Source organism: Phodopus roborovskii, unplaced genomic scaffold (assembly GCF_943737965.1).
Source record: "Phodopus roborovskii unplaced genomic scaffold, PHOROB, whole genome shotgun sequence".
NCBI classification, from domain to species: domain Eukaryota; kingdom Metazoa; phylum Chordata; class Mammalia; order Rodentia; family Cricetidae; genus Phodopus; species Phodopus roborovskii.
Genome location: NW_026126448.1, coordinates 15,017,039 through 15,039,418, shown reverse-complemented (window position 1 = coordinate 15,039,418; position 22,380 = coordinate 15,017,039). Strand labels below are relative to the sequence as shown.

At 47.7% G+C, this 22,380-nt stretch overlaps 1 protein-coding gene across 6 annotated transcripts in view; it reads right to left on the bottom strand.

Annotated features, from left to right (window-relative positions):
* Positions 1 to 2,206: 2,206 nt before the first annotated feature.
* Positions 2,207 to 22,380, bottom strand: part of Kiaa0319l (KIAA0319 like) — a 90,669-nt gene continuing 70,495 nt past the window's right edge. For all 6 annotated transcript variants that reach the window (XM_051188809.1, XM_051188811.1, XM_051188810.1 and 3 more), the window contains 12 exons: positions 19,463 to 19,691; positions 18,453 to 18,576; positions 17,810 to 17,942; positions 15,995 to 16,143; positions 14,999 to 15,150; positions 14,556 to 14,694; positions 13,234 to 13,393; positions 9,114 to 9,256; positions 8,436 to 8,558; positions 7,969 to 8,059; positions 7,043 to 7,134; positions 2,207 to 3,330 (listed from right to left, as the gene is read on the bottom strand). In XM_051188809.1, the coding sequence (XP_051044766.1) occupies positions 3,143 to 3,330; positions 7,043 to 7,134; positions 7,969 to 8,059; positions 8,436 to 8,558; positions 9,114 to 9,256; positions 13,234 to 13,393; positions 14,556 to 14,694; positions 14,999 to 15,150; positions 15,995 to 16,143; positions 17,810 to 17,942; positions 18,453 to 18,576; positions 19,463 to 19,691 (1,723 nt within the window). In that variant the 3' untranslated portion in view covers positions 2,207 to 3,142. The remainder of the gene's footprint in view (positions 3,331 to 7,042; positions 7,135 to 7,968; positions 8,060 to 8,435; positions 8,559 to 9,113; positions 9,257 to 13,233; positions 13,394 to 14,555; positions 14,695 to 14,998; positions 15,151 to 15,994; positions 16,144 to 17,809; positions 17,943 to 18,452; positions 18,577 to 19,462; positions 19,692 to 22,380) is intronic.

The following is a 22,380-nucleotide window of genomic DNA, read 5'->3' as shown; positions in this document are numbered from 1 at the left end:
TCACCTCCCCCCACTCCCTCTTAGGCTGGCCTTGATGCTGGTATGTTGCTAAGGATGACCTTGAATTTCTGACCCTCCTGCTTTTGAGTCTTATCCTTGAAAGTATTTATTACAATCAGGTGAAATGAGTTTGTCTGTGTATGTGTGTATTCTGAGTACGTATAACTCATTATATTTCTACATATTTCTATGAGTTCTTGTTTCCACTTGTTAAATTTTATTCATACTGACTTTTAAGGGGTGTGCCACCACATCCAGCAAAAAAATGTCATATTTAATATATAGGTGTGTATGTGTCTTTTGTCTGTGCACCATGTGACTAGTACCCAAGGGAGTTAGAAAGTGGCACTGGAGCTCCTGGGACACTAAAATTAAAGACAGCTGTGAGTCACTATGTATATGCTGGAAATTGGACCTGGGTCTTCTGAAAGCATTTGGTGCCCTTGACTTCTAAAGGCCCCTGTTGCCTTAAATTGCTGGTATGGAATTGCTGGTATGGTAAGTGTGTTCATTTGCTGTCCGATTTATGGTATCTGAGTGACCAGCAACCCCACAGCTGTCTGGTAGTCTTTTTCTTTTTTTTTTTTTTGGGGGGGGGACACCAAAAGCAAGTTCGGTACTGCCCTTGCCCTTGTACTTCCCCTTAAGAGGAAGGTCATGGCCTCCAGGCATCTCTCAGTTGCTGTTGAGTACTTATTGTTGGGAGATGGACTTCCCAGAAGCAGCAGCTCTGGGAGGAGGGAGCTGTAGACAATACAGACCGCCACACCACCAACGTGCTGCTGACAGTAACTGGATGAATTGGCCCCACTTTCAAGGTAATTACCCATTGCCCTCAGTCTCACATACTCTCAGGGTTTGGGGAAAGCTTGATTCTTTTGGGTTTTCGTTTGTTGGTAGTACCTCCTCTTTGGAGAAAAGAAATGATAGAGATTTTATTACTAGGAAACAAAATATTTTGCATTTTCAATCTTTGTTACATTTTAAGTGCTTCCTATAAATAGAAATTTACCATTATTAATGATGGTATGGGGCCGGCAGGATCAGGATCATAAGACAGCCTCACTTTAAGGCAGGCCTGAAATTCACCACTTAGCCTGGACTGGCTTCCTATTCAAAGCAATCCTTTATCCTCACCAGTGCTGGACCACCATGACTAGTTCTGATGATAATTGTTGCCTACACTCCTGTAGTTTTTAATAACTTTTTCCAACCCAGTCCTGCCTTGTGTTTTGTTTTTAAAGGTGTGCCCCTTTGGAGTTGCAGCCATATAGGAAAGCCACCAACATGGCACTTGGGATTCCAACTGCAGTCCTATAAGAACAGCAAGTGCTCCTATAATGAACCATCTTTTCCAGTTCATTTCTTTTTGAAGCAAGGTCTCTCTGTGCCCCATCCTGGCCTCAAACTTAGGGCAAGCTTACCTCATCCCTCTGACTGCTGGAATTATAGGCGTGGCACCACTGCATCTGGTTCTGTTCCCTGCTTTCTGATTGGTTAGTTGAAATAATCTCCCTTGGCTGGTTTATAGGTTGCTATAGAGTCTCGTCCTGACATTTTAGGGGTTTTCTCAATATTTACAAATGGAATACCCTGACTTAAACTCTAAAAGTTATGAGCATTCGCATGTAGAATGATCTCACATAACCATGCTTATGTCTCCTTAGCCAGTACTTTATAGAGTTCATACAGAAAGGATTATTTGTTGACACTCACTAGGTAGACAGCAATGATAACCAGATGTTACACTTGGCTGTTAGCTTGTCTGTGTGCCCTGGCCTTGCTAGCTTTCTCAGATATACTGGTTAGAGTCATTGTCAATACACTGAGACATGGATCCCAGCCTCACTCTGGGATAGATCTGGGATATGTGACAATGGGTACATTCATTTTAGTATTCTTGAAATGGTGAAAACTCAAAAAAACAATATTGCCCAAAAAATCCTTAATACATCCTGGAAGTTAGGATACTTTGTGCCCCTCAGCTTGGTTACAAAAGAAATATAACCAAAGATCAAAATCAAAGAGCATCTATGGCCAGCCAGCACTCATATGGCACATGCCCACCTACCATGGGGCCATGTACCACCAGCTGGTGTGCTAAGGCAGGTTTCAGGATGATGACCTCGCAGGTCTATAGCAGTGTTGGGTCCTGTAATGCAGGTCATGGGTATAGCATGAAATAGCACAACCTAGTAGCCAGGCACACAATTAAATAGCATGTTTAATTATCTCACAACAGATAGTGCAGTAGTAGAAATTGTAAGTCCTTTTTAAAAGGTCACTCTCCCTGAAACTCTAGTTCCTCAACTGCCTGACACCTTGGCCGAGGAACTGGTGACAGGGCCAGAGGGATTTAATAGTCTTTCAAGGAGCTGAAAGTCTCCAAGTTAGAGTTGCCTCGAGAGCAGCCAAGAGACCTATAAGGAACAGGTACACACACACTCAAGCACTCACACGTGCAAAGAACACAGAAAAGACATGGATGGGGGGACACGGGACCACAGTGGGGCAGTCACACATGCACTCAAAAATGCCACAGAGTTCCAGTCTATCTGTGGCTATCTCCTCCAAGAGAATGAGGGGTGGCCTGAGCCTGGAAGCAGGTGCTGGTCATCCCCAGCAGCCCCTACATCCCTGATACACTCAGTACACAAGCCAGCTCTTGAGCTGAGGAGCCAGGCAGCATCAGTAGTGGGCACGGATTTCTCTTGGCCTAGGGAAGGCAGGGCACACTGTCCCAGAGAAGCAAACAAAGACTATGCCGAGAGGCTGGTGGCACTCAGTTCTGGGCTCTGTTGCAGTGCTCTAACAGCAAAGAGGCTAAGGGGCTGGCTGTGTCTGCTCTCAGTCAGGCAGGGAGCAGGGAGGTGTGTGCAAAAAGTGAGGCCCTGAGATGAGGTTATTTGGGGGGGCCTATCACATAGGTTTATAGAGGAAACCTTCATTCACAGCTTCACTCGGGGTTCCTATAAAGTATCTGTAGATTCAAGTACCAGCAGCTCTGCAGGGGGCTGTTGGGATGGAGTGACCAGCACATGCTGGGAGAGCAGCCACCCTCAGACCCAGGAGGTCAGGAACCAACCTAGAGGTGCTCTGGCCCCTGGCACTGAGGCCCAGTTTGATGAGACAGACCTAGGAGCTATAATATCTCCTCCCGTGGGCTCCTGGTCTTCAATGGTGTTTGTCCATTCGGCACAGATCCATTCTGACCATGCAGGAGTTTGCCTTTCTCCCGGTCTGGCCATGTGAAGATTGCATCATCGCTGTCCAGCTCCGACTCTGAGTGCATTAGACTGCTGCTCAGCATGGGGCCTTTCTGTTTGCTGCCTGCCAAGAAGACAAGTCCAGTGTCAGCAAAGCCCTCCTGAAGCCTGAATCACAGCCCATCCTCATCTCTACTGAAGAGACCACCAGGCATCCTACAGGAAGAGCACGTGGGAGGAGGGCTGGGCTCCCTACAGGAGAGAACAAAGCCTGGAGATGAGACCTGGACTCTCCTACATCCGAGCTTCAGTTGGTGTGATCCGGTGGTGTTCTGTTCTCTTTCAGATAGGATTTACATCCCTAGAGAGCTACATAATGAGACCCTGTCTCCAAAACAACAACAACAACAACAACAAAAATCGTAAAGGTAAGAATTTAAAGACAGCAAGACTCACTCAGAGATAGTCCCAAGCAGCCACTTCATCAGAACACACCAACAGAGCATCCAGGGCTGGATTGCTCATCAGTGACAGCAGTAGTTGCTGTTCTTCTATAACCACAGCTCTAGGGGATCCAACACCTCTGGGCATACACTCATGCAGATGTGCACAATTACACAAAATTAACCTTAAAGATCCATTAAACAGAGACTCTAAAGGTCACAGCAATCACCTCCACAGCTTCCCCTTCACTGTAGAGGCCCCAGGCATGAACTATTGTCTGCCAATATAGCTTTAGGGTAGATCCCATTCCCAGAGAGATGACTGCAAGTAGGAATAGCCAACAAGATCACTCCAGCAGTGTTCTAGACCCTGGCACTACCCAACCACAGGAACTAACTTTCTATCTGTTACAAGTGGTGGCTGTCAGGTGAGTTACTTCAGTCAAGACAGTCCACAACCTCACCATCCATCCTTCTAAGCATAGGTGGCATCTTGAAAGAATTGGTGGCTCTCTGGTCTCCCAAGACTGGCTATTCAGACCCCGACCACCTGCACTCAAGGGGCCCACCGTTCCAGGAGGTGCAGCGCTGGGGTAGGCCCACAGTCATGTCCGGAGCCTCGACACCAGTACAGCAGTCACAGAGGATCTGGCAAACATGGGTCTCTCTAGTGTGGTGGGAACAGTGGCAGCGGAAGGCCCACAAAAAGGCCCTGCTTTCCCTCATAAATGTTGTCCCTTCTCCCTCAGCCCCTCTACTGGAAAGCTTAAAGCATTCACTTCTTAGTACCCCACAGCCTCCTCTCTTCCCTACAGCAGAGGACATGGGCCTTTGAGGAAATCCCTCCCTGGCTGTGTAGCCACATCTCTCACCCAGCATCTGTCTACCACAGCTCTTGCTCATGCACCATCCACTAAAAATGATGGGGGTGGGGGCAGTGAAAACTGAACAGACATTGCTGGGGACACAGCCGCTCTCTTGAGACTGCACTCAGTAGAGATCCGTGTGTGTGTCTGTCCAGAAGTCACATTGATGAGCAGTATAACTAACTGGTCAGTAAATACAAACCTGTCAGAAAATGATTGGGTGCATCCCAGCACATGCACCATTTACACTCTGACCCCAAAATACTAAATTTGCGCACTGACTGGATAGTAGTGCAAAGGGGGGTGGGCAAGGGGCAGGTTAGGCATGTTCCCTTATAAAGACTTCACGTGCTGTACTTCCAATTATCTAATGAATTAGTTGAGCCACAGAGAACTGCCACTTTTGTGGATAGTAAAAAGTAATTTTGGCCAGGCAGTGTTGGTGCACGCCTTTAATCCCAGCACTCGGGAGGCAGAGGCAGGCAGAGATGTGAAACAGGCTCCAAAGCTACACAGAGAAACCCTGTCTAAAAAAAAGAAAGTAAGTCAGCAATTTCACTTGGTGCAGCCTACTATAATAGAAAGAACAAAACAAAACTGTTAGTCTCTCTGGGCTCTGCCCTGACGGGTGTAGCACCTCGCCCCTCTTCTCAGAAGTGACACTCCCCCTTCATGACATTCCCCACTCCTAGAAATTTCACCACCAGAACCTGCCGCCCTGCATGTACTCTGGTCTGAGTCCTGACCCCTCTATCCACGACTCAGTTGGAACTCAATTTTGAAAAAGGCTTCAAAATCCATAAAGCATGTTTCCTCAGTCCCTCACTCTGACAGCCCTCCTGCAGGCGGCTGCTGGGGGCCTCTGAAGCCATGGCTTTTTATGACAGCTCTTCCTCTCTGCAGCCCATCGTGGATGCCTGGGCCTCGTTAGGGCTGTAACCCACTTTTGAGGTTCTGATCCTTATTGGCAGGAATGCCATCTTTCCATCCTGACCATTCTGCTAGGTTCAGTTTAATTCTTCTCTTGCCTAACAGTTCTGGTAACAGCTGTCCTGGTTCTGTCAACAGCTAAGTAGGATCAGCCTGGACTGCCTGCTCCTCTCTGCCCTGTCATCATCTCCTCAGACCAGGCTCCCTTCCTGCAACTTCTCCCTTTAGCCTGCTACATGCTGTCCCTAGACTCACTGTACTTAACAGCATTTTCAAGACTCCTTTTCTTGGTACCACCCAGACAGATGGGTACCACCCTACTACTCTTAGAGGGAACTGAGCTTAGCAAAGACCTGCTCATCTATCCAACCTTGGGTCACTCCCTCTGGCTCACTTGACCAGTGGAGATAGCTTTTGTCTACCTCCCTAAATGCCCTCTGCCCTTCCAAGCAGTGAGGCCTCACCACATTGCCTCTGTCTGCAGTGTTGTTGATTGGTCTGATGCCATTCATCCTTCACGCCCAGCTTAACTGTTACTTTTTTAATTTTTAAACTAGATCTCCTTTCTTCACTTTCCACTTCCCTCCTTTCCTGCTCTGAGTGTGAGCATATGCACACACATGCTTCTTCCACTGTGAGGGTTCTGGAGCTTGAATGCAGATTGTCAAAATTGGTGACAGGCACCTTTGCCTGCTGCAGAGCATCTCTTGGCCTTCCTTCCGGGTGCTTTTTATTGAGACTTTTCTCTATCATTCTGTGTAGTTGTGAGTGTGATTTTGGGATGCTAAATGGGGGTGAGAAATAAACTTTCTGAACATGAAGAAAAGACTGATGAGAAAATCTGGAGATGAACAAGATGGACATTCCCAGAAAGTAAACAGATACAGAGGCCATGTAACCAAGCCAGGAAGAACATTATGAAGGAAATATGGTCAGGAGGAAAGTGAGGGGGCCCTGCTGGCCACTTTGTAGACGCTAGTTGCACACATTACTTGTTCTGGGGGGAGTGTTCTGACCACTGCTCTGGTAACCTAGGCTCTCTCCGGAACCAGTGCTCACAATAGGTGCAGAGCCCAGTCGCATGTGAACACTCATTCCCTGTAGCTGTGCCTTCCCTGAGGGCCTCTCCTAACATAAAGCTTAAGCAGAGGGTGTTTAATAAATGCTTTCTGTAAACAGTTAAGAAATGGCTTACATGGGAGAGCAACCCCCAAAGATAGATGACCTGTCCTGTGGCCCTCATGAGGGAGCCTTATCTAATGATCAGGCTTAAGGGAGGGAGGCCCCACCACTCAGCCCAGGAAGGGCCTGTGGAGTAGGAGCCCTAGTGGGAGGCACCTGGCCGCCCAGCACCATGGCAGCTGGGAGTTTGCTCAACAATGGAGAAGGATAGGGCAGGAGAAGGTTAGAGGAAAACAGGTTATGATCTGCTCTCTGCCTGAAGAGAGACTACAGACAGACTACTCAGGTTCAAGAGCCTGAGGCCCCTGACAGTGACCCCATGGCCACTGAGCGAGAACTGTACCTGAGATGAGCTAAGGAACACGGGGACTGGACACCTAGTCTGGCCCCTCAGCGCCAGCACCCAGAGTCCTACCTGCTCGGGAGGTTGGCTTCAGCTCCAGGCTCTCCTGGTCCGTAGCATCCAGGATCTTGTATCTGCTTTTCCTTTTGGGTTTTCCTTTCTGCCTAAAAAACACAACACCCATGAAGGGGTCTGTGAGGCTCAGGAGTGTGCGGTACCTCTCCTCACTTGTCAGCCAGGGAACACGGCCACCTTGGGGTGGGCTGATTAGAAAGCAGAGAACAGCAGCACAGCTGGAGAGTGTGAAGGTCAGAGCAATGCTCTGCTGATGGCTTATCTTTCTCAGTTTTAAATAAGGCAGTGTGTCAGGTTCAGTCCCAGCCCTCAAACTGCTCTCACACAGGAGATTCTGTTAAGCCTTGGTTTCCTATCTGTGGATTGAGAGGAGGTTGTTGGGGTATAAAAAAGATGCCTTTTGAACATTACCATGGCAACACAAAAAACATAGTTTTGGTTCAGTTACCAGCAGCACACACAAGTCTTGCACATGCCAGGCAAGTGTTCTACCACTGAGCTATGTATGCCTTTACTGTGAAACCATGCTTAACAATGAAAAACAAAAACAAACAAATGGAATATGATAATACAACTAGTTAGGCTGTCTCAAGTAAAAACAAACACATTAGAACAACCAATCATGAATTCAAGTCTGTAAGAGTGTGTGAGGGTGGGTCACAGCACTTCAAAGGACAATGCCCAGCCACCCTCCACTAGGGTCCCCACTTTGCAAATCTCTGCAGTGACACCGCTTAAATGAGGGCTGTGCTTCTGCCACAGGCCTCAGGTGGTCAAACCCCCAACACAGTGACTGGGAGCCAAGTGCAGTCCTTACAGGGAAGGTGCCAGATACCTAAAAGTTCTGGGACATGGAGCCAAATGGACTCCAAAGGAGAATTCATGTTTCCTCCACTCTACTTGTCACCACCCTATCATCTTACCTCTTGCAACAACAGATAGTAGTCCAAGACAGGATTCCCAGGGCAACGACAATGACAAAGGTTGCAATAATAACATACAGTACACTCCATTCTGCAAAGAAAATCAAAGCAGTGGCTTCACAATGGGTAAGAATGTGCTGGCTGCCTGGGGAGGGTAAGAGGAAGCCAGCAATCTTCTAAAATGCCCCCACATCCCAGGCCCCACTCCAGCAGCCCTCTGGGCACTGTGCAGTGAGACAACTTTAAGATGAGGAATGTAGATTTCCACGAGGCTACAGCATGCAGGCATTCTGACTGCTGCAGAGCCCTCTACGGACACTGAATGCGTGTGGAGGAAGGAAGAGTCCTCTGGAAACAGAAAATACAGAGCTCTCCTGCCTGCTCATCTGCCTTGAACACCAACATCTGCCCTCACAGCACAACGCCATTCTGCAGCCAAGCTGGCTGGCACAAAGTCACACACTCACCACAGTTGCTGTCTCCATCCCTCAGCTGCACCTTGATGAAATTCTCCATCCAAAATGGGTCGCAGATACAGCGCTTGGTGAATGAGTCACAGTGGCCGTGGTCAGAACAGTTCAGCTGGCATGCTGTAGGTGGCAGGAAAGAGGTAAAAGTCAGAAAGAGCCAGGAGGACAACCAGCTTCCAGAACTCATGAAAACTAAAGTCCCCTTGTTTCAGGTTGGCTTCATGTGATAGGCAAGTGCCAGACCCTGGTCAAACAGTTCCCATGAGTCCCCTTTGCTCCCTTTGCTGTCTATACCAGTGACCCTTAATCAGAGGATGTAATTCCAGAAAGAATACATACAATATTATGTTCAACATGTATCTGTTAAAACATTAAGGAAGAGGCTCTACAGTGAGTCTAACAGCAGCTATCTCTGAAGCGGTGCTTGTGCAAATGCCATTGCTATGCAATGGAGGGAGGTCAGCCATCTGTCCTGTCAGCTCTTTGACCTTAGAGTCACCAGCTCTGTTAATACTGCTGCCTTCAAAATTGAGGGTGACGGTGAATTTGGAGGTCACTTCCTTAGTCAGGCTCACAGTTCCCCTGAGCACTGTCAGGCCTGTGGGCACTGGGGTGAGAATCTCTGGGTGAACGGTTGCTTGCAGTAAGGATTTGCCCCAGCTTCCCACAACTCACTGACAGTGTTGATTTCCAAGGCTCTGAATATCAGGAAGTCAGCCTTCTGCTTCCGCAGCTCACTCTTGAGCATGGCTGCCACCTCATGGCCTTTGAAGAGCTGGTGAGGAGGCTCATTCTGAACAAAAAATAACATCTTGGTGCTGCAGAGACAGACAACAGTGAGTGTGCTGGAGGGTCCCCAGTGGCAGCCATAGCCTCATCCACTAAGCACCTTGGATTTCTGAGTCACAGTACTCAACCTGTCACAGCAGGCCAGTGAGAAAGATACTTTCTGTCCCGTCTTCATTTTACAGAGGACAACATGGGGGCCCATTGCAGCTGACTAATTTGCCCAGAGCCCCACCTTGTTATATAGGGCCCTAAAGCTTACACTTTAAAAATACCCTGACTACCAGAGCCACTGATCCAAACAGCAGGAAGGTAAGAAGAGGGTTGGTTGTGGTCGTATCCCCGCTACCAGGCTTTGCTACCCAAGACAGCAATGTAGCTGGGTTTGTGCCAGTATTACTACTAAAGCACAGCATTGTGAAAACTGCTGGAAAGATTGCCCATAAGTCAAACAACTATGAAGCAAAAAGACAGACCCTTACAGTGGGGTTGCTGTTCTGAAGTGATGTTATTCCAAGCCCAGAATCTGGTTGAGTTTTTTGTTTGTTTTTGTTTAAAGAAAAGAGTCCCGGGGCTGGAGAGATGGTTCAGTGGTTAAGAATGTACACTGACTCCTCTTACAAGGAGTTTGATCCGTGCTGCACTACTGTCTGTAACTTGAGCTCCAGAGGAATCCAGTACCTCCAGCTTCTGCAGGCACCTGTACTCACAGCACATGCATGTATACGAGAAATGAAAACAGAAATAACAACCTCCAACCTCCTAATGTCTTTGACCCAGGTTGACTGTGTGTCAAATTCCTTGGGAGCCTGCACACCACAGAGGTCAAGTCCCACTCCACTCGAGTCACAATGTCTGGGGATGCGGCCTGGGCCACATTAAAACTCCAGGTGACTGTCACAAGAAGGTGGACTGACTGCTCTCTGATGCCTTGCCCCTCTGCTCCTGACTTCAGCAGTTCCCTGTGTCCCACACAGACACAACAGGGCTCAGTACCACCACTGCTGTCTGAGTCCCACACCTCTCCCACAGCCAGTTCCCTAGACTGGCACTTTGTCCCAAGTGACAAAAAGGTGCCAAAAAGGGGTGGCCTATGCAGTCTACATCTCCCACCCAGCAACAGCTTCTGCAGAGATTTCTATGCAGAGTAACAATGTCCTGCCTTTCCGACAATCTGCAGAGCACACTCCTTGTGCTAATTTTGTGTTCTCACTGCACTGCTGGCATCCCCACCACCAGGTCATGGCTAGCTGCCAGCCGCCCTTTCTTTCTGTTTCCCTGTAAATGCTGTGGGCTCCAGGCTTCTGCCATCACCCTGCCCCTTTGACATGTCCCAGTGTCGTTCGCCCATCTTTCTGGCTTTGATTCCTAGTCTTCGCTGGTTTTTTCTCCCCATTCCCAGGTTCCCAGCTGTGGTGGTTTGAAGGAAAATGACCTCTGTAGGAAGTGGCACTGTGAGGAGGCGTGACTCTGTTGTAGGAGATGTGGCCTTGTTGGGGGAAGTGTGTCACTGTGGATGTGGGCTTTGGGGTCTCCTTTGCTCAAGCTAAGCTCAGTGTGACTCAAGAATTTTTAGAGGCAGCTGCAGAGATGGCTCATCAGTTAAGAGCACTGACTGCTCTTTCAGAGGACCTAGGTTCAATTCCCAGCACCCATATGGCAGCTAACAACTGCCTGAGACTAAAATAAAGAGTTTTGGAATAATTGCAAATTGGAAATTGCAAAACAGCCTATAATTGAATCTTGTGTGCTTATTAGTGGCCACTCTATAATGAAATGGAGCAAGCTGAGCAAGGAAAAATACAAAATGTGCAATTTGAGGTGAAAGGGGGCACCAGGAATAGAATGGAGCTAAGTCCTGTGTTCAGGGAGACAAAACAGATTGACCTCATGACAAGACCCCACCCAGCTAAACTCCCAATTTGTGAAAAGGAATTAAAGAAAAGCTTAGAGCCAGGTATGGTGATGTACACCTTTAATCCCATTTCTCAGAAGGCAAAGGCTAGGGAATCTCTAAACTCAAGGCCAGCCTGGTTTACAGATCAAGTTCTGGAACAGCCAAGCTTAGGCAGTGAAGGATACTACCAAAAGCAGAAAGCCGGTGCTGTTCAAGGAAGCCATGATTGAGCCCGAGCAAGCAAGAGAACTTGGCAGCTTTAGCCACATGGTTCTGGCTTTAAGAGTCAAGGTTAGAAGAAAGGGAATATGGAATCTTCCTCCATGACTAAGGAAAATCGCTAAGGCCAGGCATGGGTCAGGGGTTTCCCTGAATGGAGATCTAGAGAAGCCATTTCATGAAGCTAGAAGGTACAAACACTACATTGTGTGTGCCTGGATTGTCTTGGAGCCAAGATGTTAGAGATGCCAGAGCCATGGGATACCTGCAGAGGAGAGCTGCTAACAGAGCGGAACCAGCCCAAGAAGGAGAAGTGTGTTTCAGTCAACGAAGTTGAAAGGAGTTGGAGAGCTGAAGAGCACTTTGACCTCAGACTGGAGATGCAGAGTTTGGAGTTTGCCCAGCTGGTTTTCAGTCTTGCTTTGGCCCAGTATTTCCTCACTACACTCCCTTGCCTACATTTTGGGATGTATGTATGTGTATCTTGTGCCAGTATATATTAGAAGTATGTGGTCTGCTTTTTTTATTTTGATTTTATAGGAGATTACAGTTAAGAGATTGCATGAATGTCAGAAGAGACTTGGAACTTTTAGACTTTAAATAAGTTTGAGATTGTTACAGACTATGGGGACTTCTGCATTATGATATGGCTACCAGTGTATGGAGATCAGGGAGTGGAATGTGGTGGTCTGTAAGGAAATGGCCCCCATAGGGAGCGGTACTATTAGAAGGTGTAACTTTGTTGGAGTGGGTGTGACCTTGTTGGAGGAAGTGTGTCACCGTGGGGGTGGGCTTTGCTTAAGCTACACTCAGTGTGACACAGTTGTTTCTGTTGCCTATGGATCAAGACATAGAAGTCTCAGCTCCTTTTCTACCTGCACACTGCCATGATGACAACGGACTGAACCTCTGAAATAATAAGCCAGCCCCAATTAAATGTTTTCCTTTATAAGAGTTGCAGTGGTCATGATGTCTCTTCACAACAATAGAAACCCTAACCAAAACATCAACTATAATCCTATCCTATCTCTCAGAAGGTCTGGAGGCAGGAAGTTCAGGGATTCAAAGTCACCTTGGGCTACATGAGGAAAAAGTCACCTTAAATTTGATAGTCAAGTGAGTTCCTTTTTCCTCCCTAAATCTTAGTCCAGGGCTTGAATTGCATGCATAGCCTCACTCACCTTCACCTCCAAAGTTCCTCCTGACCCAGGCACACGTAGCGTTGTCCCCACAGCTCCTCACCCCTCCTACCACCTTAACTAAGCGCTCTCACTTGTTGCTGGACAAGCACACAAATGCCCACCTGCTCTCCCCTAACCTCTTTGGCCTCCACAGGACTCATTTTCCTGAAGACAAATCTAAAATGGGATTTCCTTGCTTTTAAAACAAAGTAACTTGAGTGCTTCTGTATGCAAGTCTCCTAATCTCCACTGGCCTTCCCTTTGACCACATGCTGGGGCTACTTAATGTAAAACCGAAAGCCTTCCAGAAACCCATGCCATCCCACCCTGGGCCACAGCTCATGCTACTCCAGTCTCAATCACTTAACTCTCATATGCTGGGCAAGGAAACTCATTTCTGGACACCTTTGGGCTACCTCCTCCTCCAGCTCTCCTGGGAGAACTAACTACCCTGGCTGTTACCTGAAGACCATACAGTGTACACCCCCTGCTGTGCAGTGGGTACATAACATATTATCTCCCTTTTCAGACTGTAGCTTATAAACATGAGGGATCTCTTCTGACCTTGTTCCCAGAGCCTGTTTAATTTCTACCACAGGGCCTGAGACCTGAATGGCAAGATGACAGACAGTGGCTCCTAGTCAAAGTACCCACCCTTCCCCTCTAGCCCACTGCTGCTCCACCGATCTCCCCACATTCCTCGCCCAGCTACCTCTGCTCCGTGTATGGCTGAATCTTTTGCACAATGATATCCGAGTCCAGCACCCCCAGGAGGACCCCAATCTGGCGGATAAACATCCCCTTCAGCCTCTCTGTCAGCTGGCTGACGTTAACATCCAAGATGATCTCCACCAGGTTGTTTTTCCTTGGATCTGGAAAACACAAGGATCAGTCGTGGCTTCAGAAGTGGGAGAGTTAAACAGACCTGTCTGTCACTGTGTTTGCTTTGACAGAGCAAGGGAAGTGGTGACAGGAGTTAGATGTTCTTCAAGTGGGAAACAGTGAGTGAGCGCCTAGTAAAGCTATCTGAAGCTGTCTTGAACAGCTTTCTACCACTGCCTCACAAGTCCCAGGGTGAGGCACAAACCAGGGGCACTGGGCTTCATGGAGGCAGAGGGGTAAGGCACAGTGGCCTTTGTTTCACAGGCCCAGTCTGACAGGCACAGCTTAGCTCTCCCCTAACCCACCTGATTTTCAGGGAAATGCTGGACTGTGTTTAGAAATACTGTCCCAACAATGGTGTCAATGCAGCAAACACAGAGAAAGTCCAGGCAGCCATGAAATGACCTCATGTCACACCGATCACCTCTAGAACCTGGGCATGGTTATTCTTGCTGGGCACAACTAGAGCAACCATGGATTGCTCAGAAAACCTTGCCTGTGTTCAAAATCAGGCTACAAGTAGTGAGCCAGGGCTCGGTTTTGAACACAGATGAGACCCTGCTTGTCTCAGCCACTGTCCTTCCTAGAGGCAAGGCAAGGACTGAAAGACCCTTGCTAAGGTAGAGCCATGTCTGAGGTTGGCCAAGGGTAAGTAAAGAGCTAGCATCTCTAGTAGGGGCCATCAGCCCTGCCCAACACCATCCTCCCTATCACCAATGCAGCCACCAACATCACAAAAGCAAGCTTCTGTTTAAGGACATTTATATCTGAAAACCTGAGAAGTGTGTAGGACATCACTTTACCTTCCTGAGACTCAGCTTACAAAAATGATGTTTTCTGCACATGGGTACTGATGAGACATTCTGACTTAAATCATCTCGAGTGCTCAGATTCCCATGGTACCCTAAGCTTGCTCTCCTCATTCATGTACAGAAGAGAAGGTACTGAGCTGGGACACAAGCCCTGTCTGACACCACCCAACTGCTGTGTGACTCTAAGCAAGCCTGCTCTCTCGGAGACCAGGGTGTCTGTCTGCAGTGAGTAGGGGAAGTCTGTGTTACTGGTCAGGTGGGAGGGTGCAGGCAGTGAGGGCCAGACCTGCCTGCTGTCGGCATGGAGGCCTGACAGGCTGCGCTGGCTAAGACAGCTCACCAGGCTTCACTTCCACGGTGGTCCGGTCCGTGTCACTCTCGCCCTTGGCATCGGTTACTTTCAGATGAAACGTGTAGGTTCCCTCAACCAGGTTGGAGAGGAAGAGGACAGGGTGATGGTCAGAGTGATTCAGCACCTCCTGTGGGAGTGAACAACATGGCTGTGTTTGGGGACAGGATGCCACTCCTTGGGCCACACAGCTCTGCTGGTGGCCCAGTCACAGCACCTCCATCCACAGCTCCCAAGGTCAGGACATAGAAGTCACTGTGCACACGAGTCTGTAGGACGACCTACAGGAAGGCATGTGACTCCCTGATTCCAGAGCATAATCTAGGTTTGATACAACAGCTTCATGGGTAAAACAGATACTGGAGGATAGGATCCCCCTCTTCACCCACCCCTACCCTGACTTTACACAGCATTCCCGAGACTCGCCCACTCACCCCTGCAGCTGGGCTGGTCTCGTCTCGAGTCCACAGGTAGCTGACTATCCCCTTGTCGTCTGAGGACCTGGAGCCGTCCAGCTCTGCTGTGCTTGTGGGCAGGGTGACCACCACATTCCCTGTGATCTTGGCTACTGGCGGTTTGTTTATTTCTAACCAAGGAGACATCATTGAAATAATGTGACATTCTGGGAAAGCAAGATGCCGCCTGTGATGCTGATGAGTAGCTAACTCGGGAAGAACCTTCAGTGGAGAACTGTTTAGTGCCTGTCCACGGGGGTGGAACAAAAGCCACTAGACCACCGAGGCTCCCTCCCTCCCAGTCTCCTGTGCCACATAGAGGGGACAGCATGCTTTCCTCCTGTGATTCTGAGCAGCTCTCTGCTTTAAAGGAGTTTAGTACCTGGAAAGGAAGGCTTTGCCAGTTAACGCCATATCCTCCCTCTCCTTTCATGGGGGAAGAAGAGTGTGACCCCTCTGAGCCAGGGCCCCATAGATTCTATGGCATAGAAGCTCAGCTTGCCAGGTGTTAACACAGTTTAGTCAGCATAACACTGTTTGGATGTCATCCACTGACATGGTGCTTTTGTACCACCAGTGCACGGCCTCTCCTACCCCTCCCCTGTGAGGCCAACCCAGCAAGGCAGATGGATAAGCCAGACAGACCCCAGACAGCTGCAGTGTGACAGTCATTCCAGCCCAACAGCAGCTGTCACTGTAGCTACAGGAGAGTCACAGAAACCCCAGGGCTTAGCACAGGGGCAAACTCAAAATGCAAAGAAAACAGACTGCTAAATACTGGGTGTAGCGAGGAAGGGGGCTTAAAAATCACCTTACGATTACTCTAAAAGATTGTTTAGAAAATTACAGCTGGGCTCTCGCTTCCCACAGTCTGCTTCCCTATCTTGCTTCTAATCAATCCTGCCCCAAACAGGAAGAGGTGGATTCCTGAGCCAGACCCAGGGAGGCAGCTGCACAGTGCACAGCGGGACGCACCTTCTTTGACAATGACATTCACAGAGCTTTGGCTCTGCAGGTTCCGCTCATCTTTGACAGTCAGGGTGAACACATAGGTCCCCACTTGCAGCCCAGTCACAGTGGCGACACTGCTGTTGGCGTTCTCCAGCTGCACTCCATCAGGCCCCCTAGACAAGAGAGTAATCAGAGGGCGGAGTCGTACCTGTCTGCTGTTCTCCTGGCAGCAGGAACAGCAATTATTGCCTCAGCTAAGACAGGAACAATTGTTTCCCAAATCTTGACAGGAAATGTTTAAAAATATTCTATTTGGAGAAAGGATCACTTGGCCCCAAACATAGGCTCCTTCTGGTCAGAAAATTTCACTCATCAGCTTTTAAACCACTTAGGCTTATCTTTTATATGAGCTTCTATACATAAAACGTCTTCATTATTCTAGTTTTTATAAGAAATAAAGCCCTCTGAGCAGCTCTGTGCTCAATAGGATAGTCCAAGGATGAGGTTTCTGAGAAGCATCTCTGGCTTTAGTTGGTTTGCTCTTGCTAGCAAAGAAGCAAAATACACTTCATATCCACACTCCGGAATGCCTCCTGAGGAAAAGTCAGGGGCAGGATACAGGTGAAGGCTGCAGAGGGCTCTTGAGACAAAACTGTCTTCTCCCTGTTCTGTAACCGAGTCTCCTCCAGCTCCTGGACAACACCACAAAACACAAAACGTCCTTCTGTGTCTCTCCCCCACAGCAGCCCTCAGCAGGCTTCCAGCCAGCACACAGCCAAGGGCTGCACACAGCCAGAGCCCTGCACACCCACGCATCCCTCCACCTAAGGACAATCAGGGAAAGCTGCCAGTTCCCAGCTCTGATTTCGAGATCTATCACCTCTAACCTGAGTGTCATCCAGGAAGCACCATCTCTACTTCAGGCGCCACTGACACTGCCCAAGGGTTCCTCAGGGCTGCCTTCAACAAACAGCTACAGGGACAACACAGTGAGCTAAGGGAGACCCAGCTCTCCATAGCACCTAAGGAAAGGGATGTCTGACACCTAACATGGACTTCCTAAGTAGAAATTAAACCCTCCTCCACCCATCTCCAGAGCTATAATAAAGTATCTGTATGTATATGGATGTGTGTGTGTGCACACGCTTGTATGCACATGCACATGCATGTGCTAGTACATATATATTAATATTAAGACTAAATCCCAGCCTCTCCTGTGGCTGTTGCTTTTGAAAATAATGAATGTTTTCAACTTCCCTAGAATCCTTTCACTTCCTGCAGGATCCTGTTCCATTTGTTATGGTTCGTAAGAGCTGAAGAAAATTGTACAAACAAGAACAGCTCAAATAGGTAATTTCAATTTAAAAAGTATTATCTTAGCTACATTCTTTGATCTTTGGCTAACTTAACTGAGAAACAATGTCTCCCAAGAACAATAACATAGGCATATATGCTTTTTCTTTATAGATCACTTTCAATTCCTCTTAGCAGCTGCTTGCCCACCCCTCAGCCAACCTTACCGGTTAATTTTGAACAATGGTATTTTTCTGCTCCATTACCCCTTCCAGCCTGCCTCTCAAGTGTAATTCAACTGTGCATTTAGCAGTCAGACTACCTGTAAAAGCCCCAGGACCATACTGCCTGGGGCTAGCTGATGATACACATTCCTCTTTTAAAAAATCAGAAAGTGTTTCTGAGGGGTTGAAATTTAGGATTCTAAGCATTTCTTTCTTCCTCTCCTGAATAAACCAGTGGGAGCCAGTCAACCCTAAAAAGCAAGCAAAACAGTGCTCTCCAAGGCTGGGGACCTCTGCAGACAGAGTCGACATCAACACTCACTGGGTCTTCTCCCAGGCATAGGAGACGATTCTCTGGTCATCTGTGCTCTTGCTGCCGTCCAGAGTTGTACTGTCCACGGGCAAGGTCAGCTCTTTGTCTGGGCCTGCATCTGCCTGAGGAGGCTTGTTGTTCTCTAGGACAAAGAGAATGGACCATCAAAAGCAATACTCAGGTGGCAAAGGAGGGACCCACTGGGGCATCTGTTCTGGTAGCCATGGGAACTCTGCCTCTTAGCCAGAGCATGGGGGAGAGATGGATGCCATCAGGGGACTCACAATGAAGAGTAAGACTGAATCATGTCAAACAACTCTGAAAACTTAAGTTTTAACAACACACTACTAGCTCTGAAGTCTAATGCAACAGGGTGACAAGAGCGAGACACACTTTCTAGATAAAGCGGGCTTTTCACCACCCCTTTAAAATCACGTGACATTTGATATGGTGGTGACTCCCTCTCCCAGGCCCACAACTAGCAAGGGCAGGGCGCACACTGAAACTGAGAAGCCTCCTTTAGCTATGAAAGGGGGCAAAGGGGTGATGCCTTCTGCCTCCATGCTTCTTTCCTCAGAACTCAAACCCCTCTCTCCCCAGGGCTAACGGGACTGGCCATGGCATGAGTCTGGCTCCTGAGGGAGGAACTTACCAGGCTGCACAATCACAGTCACTTGAGCAGTCGCCTGCTGTCCTATTGTGTCCGTCACTGTGAGCTGGTAGGTGTAATCTCCTTCTTGCATTGCAGACAGCTGCAGGGTTGGCGTTCTAACTCCCTACATGCAGAAATTCAGGCAGGGGAAATGACTCCCAGGTTCATAGCACTGCATGCAATGCTCACTCTGGCAGAAATGGTTCAGCCAGGTCTTTAAACCTAACTTGGTACTGGGTTGTTACCTCCCAGCTCAGCATCATGAATGACTGTAGATCAGGATAGCATCAGACATTGACTAATAAGAATTTCTATAGATCCTGTGACTACAGAGAAACCTGTCAGAGCAATGAGCTACAATGGAGTAAAACATGCCTTGGGTCATGTCTAGATACCCAGAGATACAGAATCCTTCCTGCATATCAGAAGGGACATTATAAATAATAGGAGGCAAACCTCCAATGCAGGTGCTTCCTATAGAATAGTAGCAAAACCTGGTAATCTGGGGCTGAGGCCAGCTTGAAGACATTCTGTTTGGCCAGCAGTGCTAAATAGTTGGAAAATCCCACCCAAGAGTCTCATTTCTCTCTGCTATTAAAAAAGCAAGATATGGCCAAATCCCCATGGGACAGTTCAGGGCTGAGATCAGACAACTCTACTTATTTAAATGCCCTGTCTATTCCTGAATACTTCTGGGGAAGACATCTTTTACCAGACAATCTACTTCAATTAGCTTATGAAGATTTGAACCCCAGGGGCACCTGTGTGGTTTGATTCTCTGGGGTGGGTCACCCATAACAGACATTTCTTACCTAGTGAAAGGTTTCAGATAGTCTGCTAGTCAGAGGCCCCAAAAACATTCTGAATTTGTTTGATTATTTTTTTTTTTAATCTAAATGCACAAACCTGACTTTGGTAACTAAAATGGTGCAGAAAAACTTGAGTGGGTGACCCCAACTCAGTAACTCCCTGTCACCTGTGAGAGGGAAGGCAAAAATATTCTCTCCTACCTGCATCTCCACCACCTTCCCTTTGCTGCTTGGACTGAGTGACCACTCATAGCTGGTAATGCCATGGTCGTCAGTACTCTGGTTTCCAAAGAGGGTGATGGAGTTCTGAGGCAGGGTGATCACTTGGTTGGGGCCTGCGTTGGCTACAGGAGGATAATCCACAGCTTTGTTCACTGTCAGGCTTGCAGTGGTGGAGTTGGTAGCCCCATCAGAGTCAACGACGGTAAGGCTATTGGTAGGAGAGTTCAACAGGGAGGGTTAAGGGAAACGCAGCAGACCTGGAGGATTGAACGTCAATACTGGACACTACCACAGTGGCAGAGATTCCCACCCCTACCTCACCTGTTGGAAACCGAATGTGCCAGGTGAAACCTATGTGCCAGGTGAAGTTCCAAATGCTTTATATCTATCTACTGAACACATGCAAAGCTCTATCAAGTCTAACCTTTGTGTTTCTCTACACCCATATGAAGAGAATGAGAGGCGAAGAGAAAAAATAAGTTGCCTGCAGTTGTACAGCTTGACAGTAGTGGCCTCAGAATTTGTAATTCAGGCCCCATATGCCAGCAGCAGCAGATTGCTCTGCTACCCGTGAGCTAAGGCCCTAAAGTGTTGCAGAGTGCATGGATACCAAAGCCCAGAAACCCTGGCTGGCCTTGAACTCACAGAGATCTGTCTGCCTTTCTTCTGCCTCTGGAATGCCAGGATTATAGTCATCCACTTCACCCAGCTCAGAACCCATTCCTAAGAAGGGATAACCCCTGGCCTCCACTCCAGCAGACTCACACAGCACAGCACTCTGTCTGCAGCAGACTGTCCACCACTGTTCTGTTTCAGCCACATGCACATCACAAAAATGGATGTGGACATCCTGGGCACAGAGCTCTGGGACAGACCAGGAAGGCTGGCTCCAGCAAGGCAGGAGCTTGAGATGGGAATGAATGCTCCCACGCAACATGCCCACAGCATGTGCAGTGAGAAGCAGGATTTGCAAGGGGAAATGTTCTTTTATAAGAGCAGGCTTCCACCTAAATGATGCCTTCCAGCTGAACAGCCTATAGCTTCTCACACCACCTCAGAATGTGAGTGTAAGCGAGCGGGGAGTTTGGGAACCTTCCATTTTGCTGACAGAAAGAGGAAAAGCACTGAAAAGACGTGCCATTTGTTTAACTCTCACCAGCAGCCTCAGACATCCCAGCCATCTGCGGGCCTTCCTACCAGCCTTACCTTTCACCTGCGGTCTGCGGGAGAATAGCTGCCGCAGCCTTTCAGAAAGGCACAGAAACTTGGACACACAAACAAGATCAAGTATTGGGAAAGGGGAGTCATGGTGTTTGCCTCTTTACCCGGTCCCCTGACTTCTTACAGGTTTGTGATTGTTAGCTTGCCACCTATGTCAGGAGGAATTACAGACACGTGGGCTGTGGGCTGTGGGCTGTGGGCTGTTGTTCTGACTCATCTGGAAGGATCCCTGGCTGGTCTTCAGAGCCTTAGAGTCAAATGGCACCTAGCTACAGGGCAGGGCAAACTAATGTTATGTAAAAGCAGAGTGAGCAGATAAGCAATCAAGCAAACAAAACCAAAATGCTAATCAGGCCCACTCTCATCATATCATAGATTTCCCTATACCCATTTACCACCAAAATTGTAGGTTACCACTGTGGTTAAAATCTCAGACTCTGATGTTGTGGACTGTTTGTTTAATGATGTAAAGATGTGTTACACTGGTGTTCCAACATGGGGCCCATATTTCCACATAGTGTCGAAGAAAGGGTGGGGGGAGAAAGAACCCCAAACTAAAACCAGATACAACTCCTTTAAGAGGCTCTGCTGCACAGCGAACACTCCAGTAGCCAACATGTTAAGTAGAAACAAACAAACAAAACAAAAATGCTTGCCATCATAAGGGCAGCAACTTCCTAGAGTGGGGGCAGGGAGAGAAGCTACCAGTTGAATGTAGCTCTCAGCCAGGCTCATAGTACATAAAGCTTGGCTCTCAGGGGTCCCAGCAGGAGGGAGCCACACACAAATTCGACTTACCAGTTAAAGGTTTGGTTCCCACGGTCAGAAAAGACTAGAGACATGTAGTAAAGACAGGTTCAGATGGAAAAACAAAAACAAATATCTCTAACCAGGTTACAATGTGTTTAAAAAGATGTTTGACTTAAGAAAGAAAATAGGTATAGCCAGTCATAGAAAGAAACAAATAGTTTCTAGGCAATAAAGTCTTTTTTTTTTTTTTTTTTTTTTTTTTTTTTTGAGACAGGATTTCTCTGTAGCTTTGGAGATTGTCCTGGAACTTGCTCTGTAGACCAGGCTGGCCTCGAACTCACAGAGACACACCTGCCTCTGCCTCCCAAGAGCTAGGATTAAAAGTGTGCACCACTGACGCCTGGCTGATAATAAAATCTTTAAAGAGAGAGTAAAGTAACATAATTGAAAAAAGCCACATAGAGATGGAAAATACGGGGCTGGAGAGATGGATCAGTGGTTAAGAATATGAGCTGTTCTTCCAGATGACCTGGGTTCAATTTCCAGCACCCACATGGCAGCTCACAACTGTCAGTAACTTCAGCTCTGGGGGATTCAACACCCTCACACAGACATAACATGCAAGAAAAACACCAATTCATGTTTTATGATTTATAAAAAATTTTATAAAAAACAAATCATTTTTTAAAAATGATGGAAAATATACATGGAGTCTGGATCCTGTATGGTAATGCATTGATTTTGAATTCTTTGAATGAACAACTGCTGAGAGATGGGACTGCTGAATTAAACCAGCTGACATACTTTATAGAGGCTTTAAAACAAAAGTCAAAAAATGTATTGTGTCGGGGAAGAGGTAGTGCTTTTGTTTCCACAAGAAAAGAAAGGATGTAGATTCCATCAAGGTTAATAGAGATCAGGTTTGA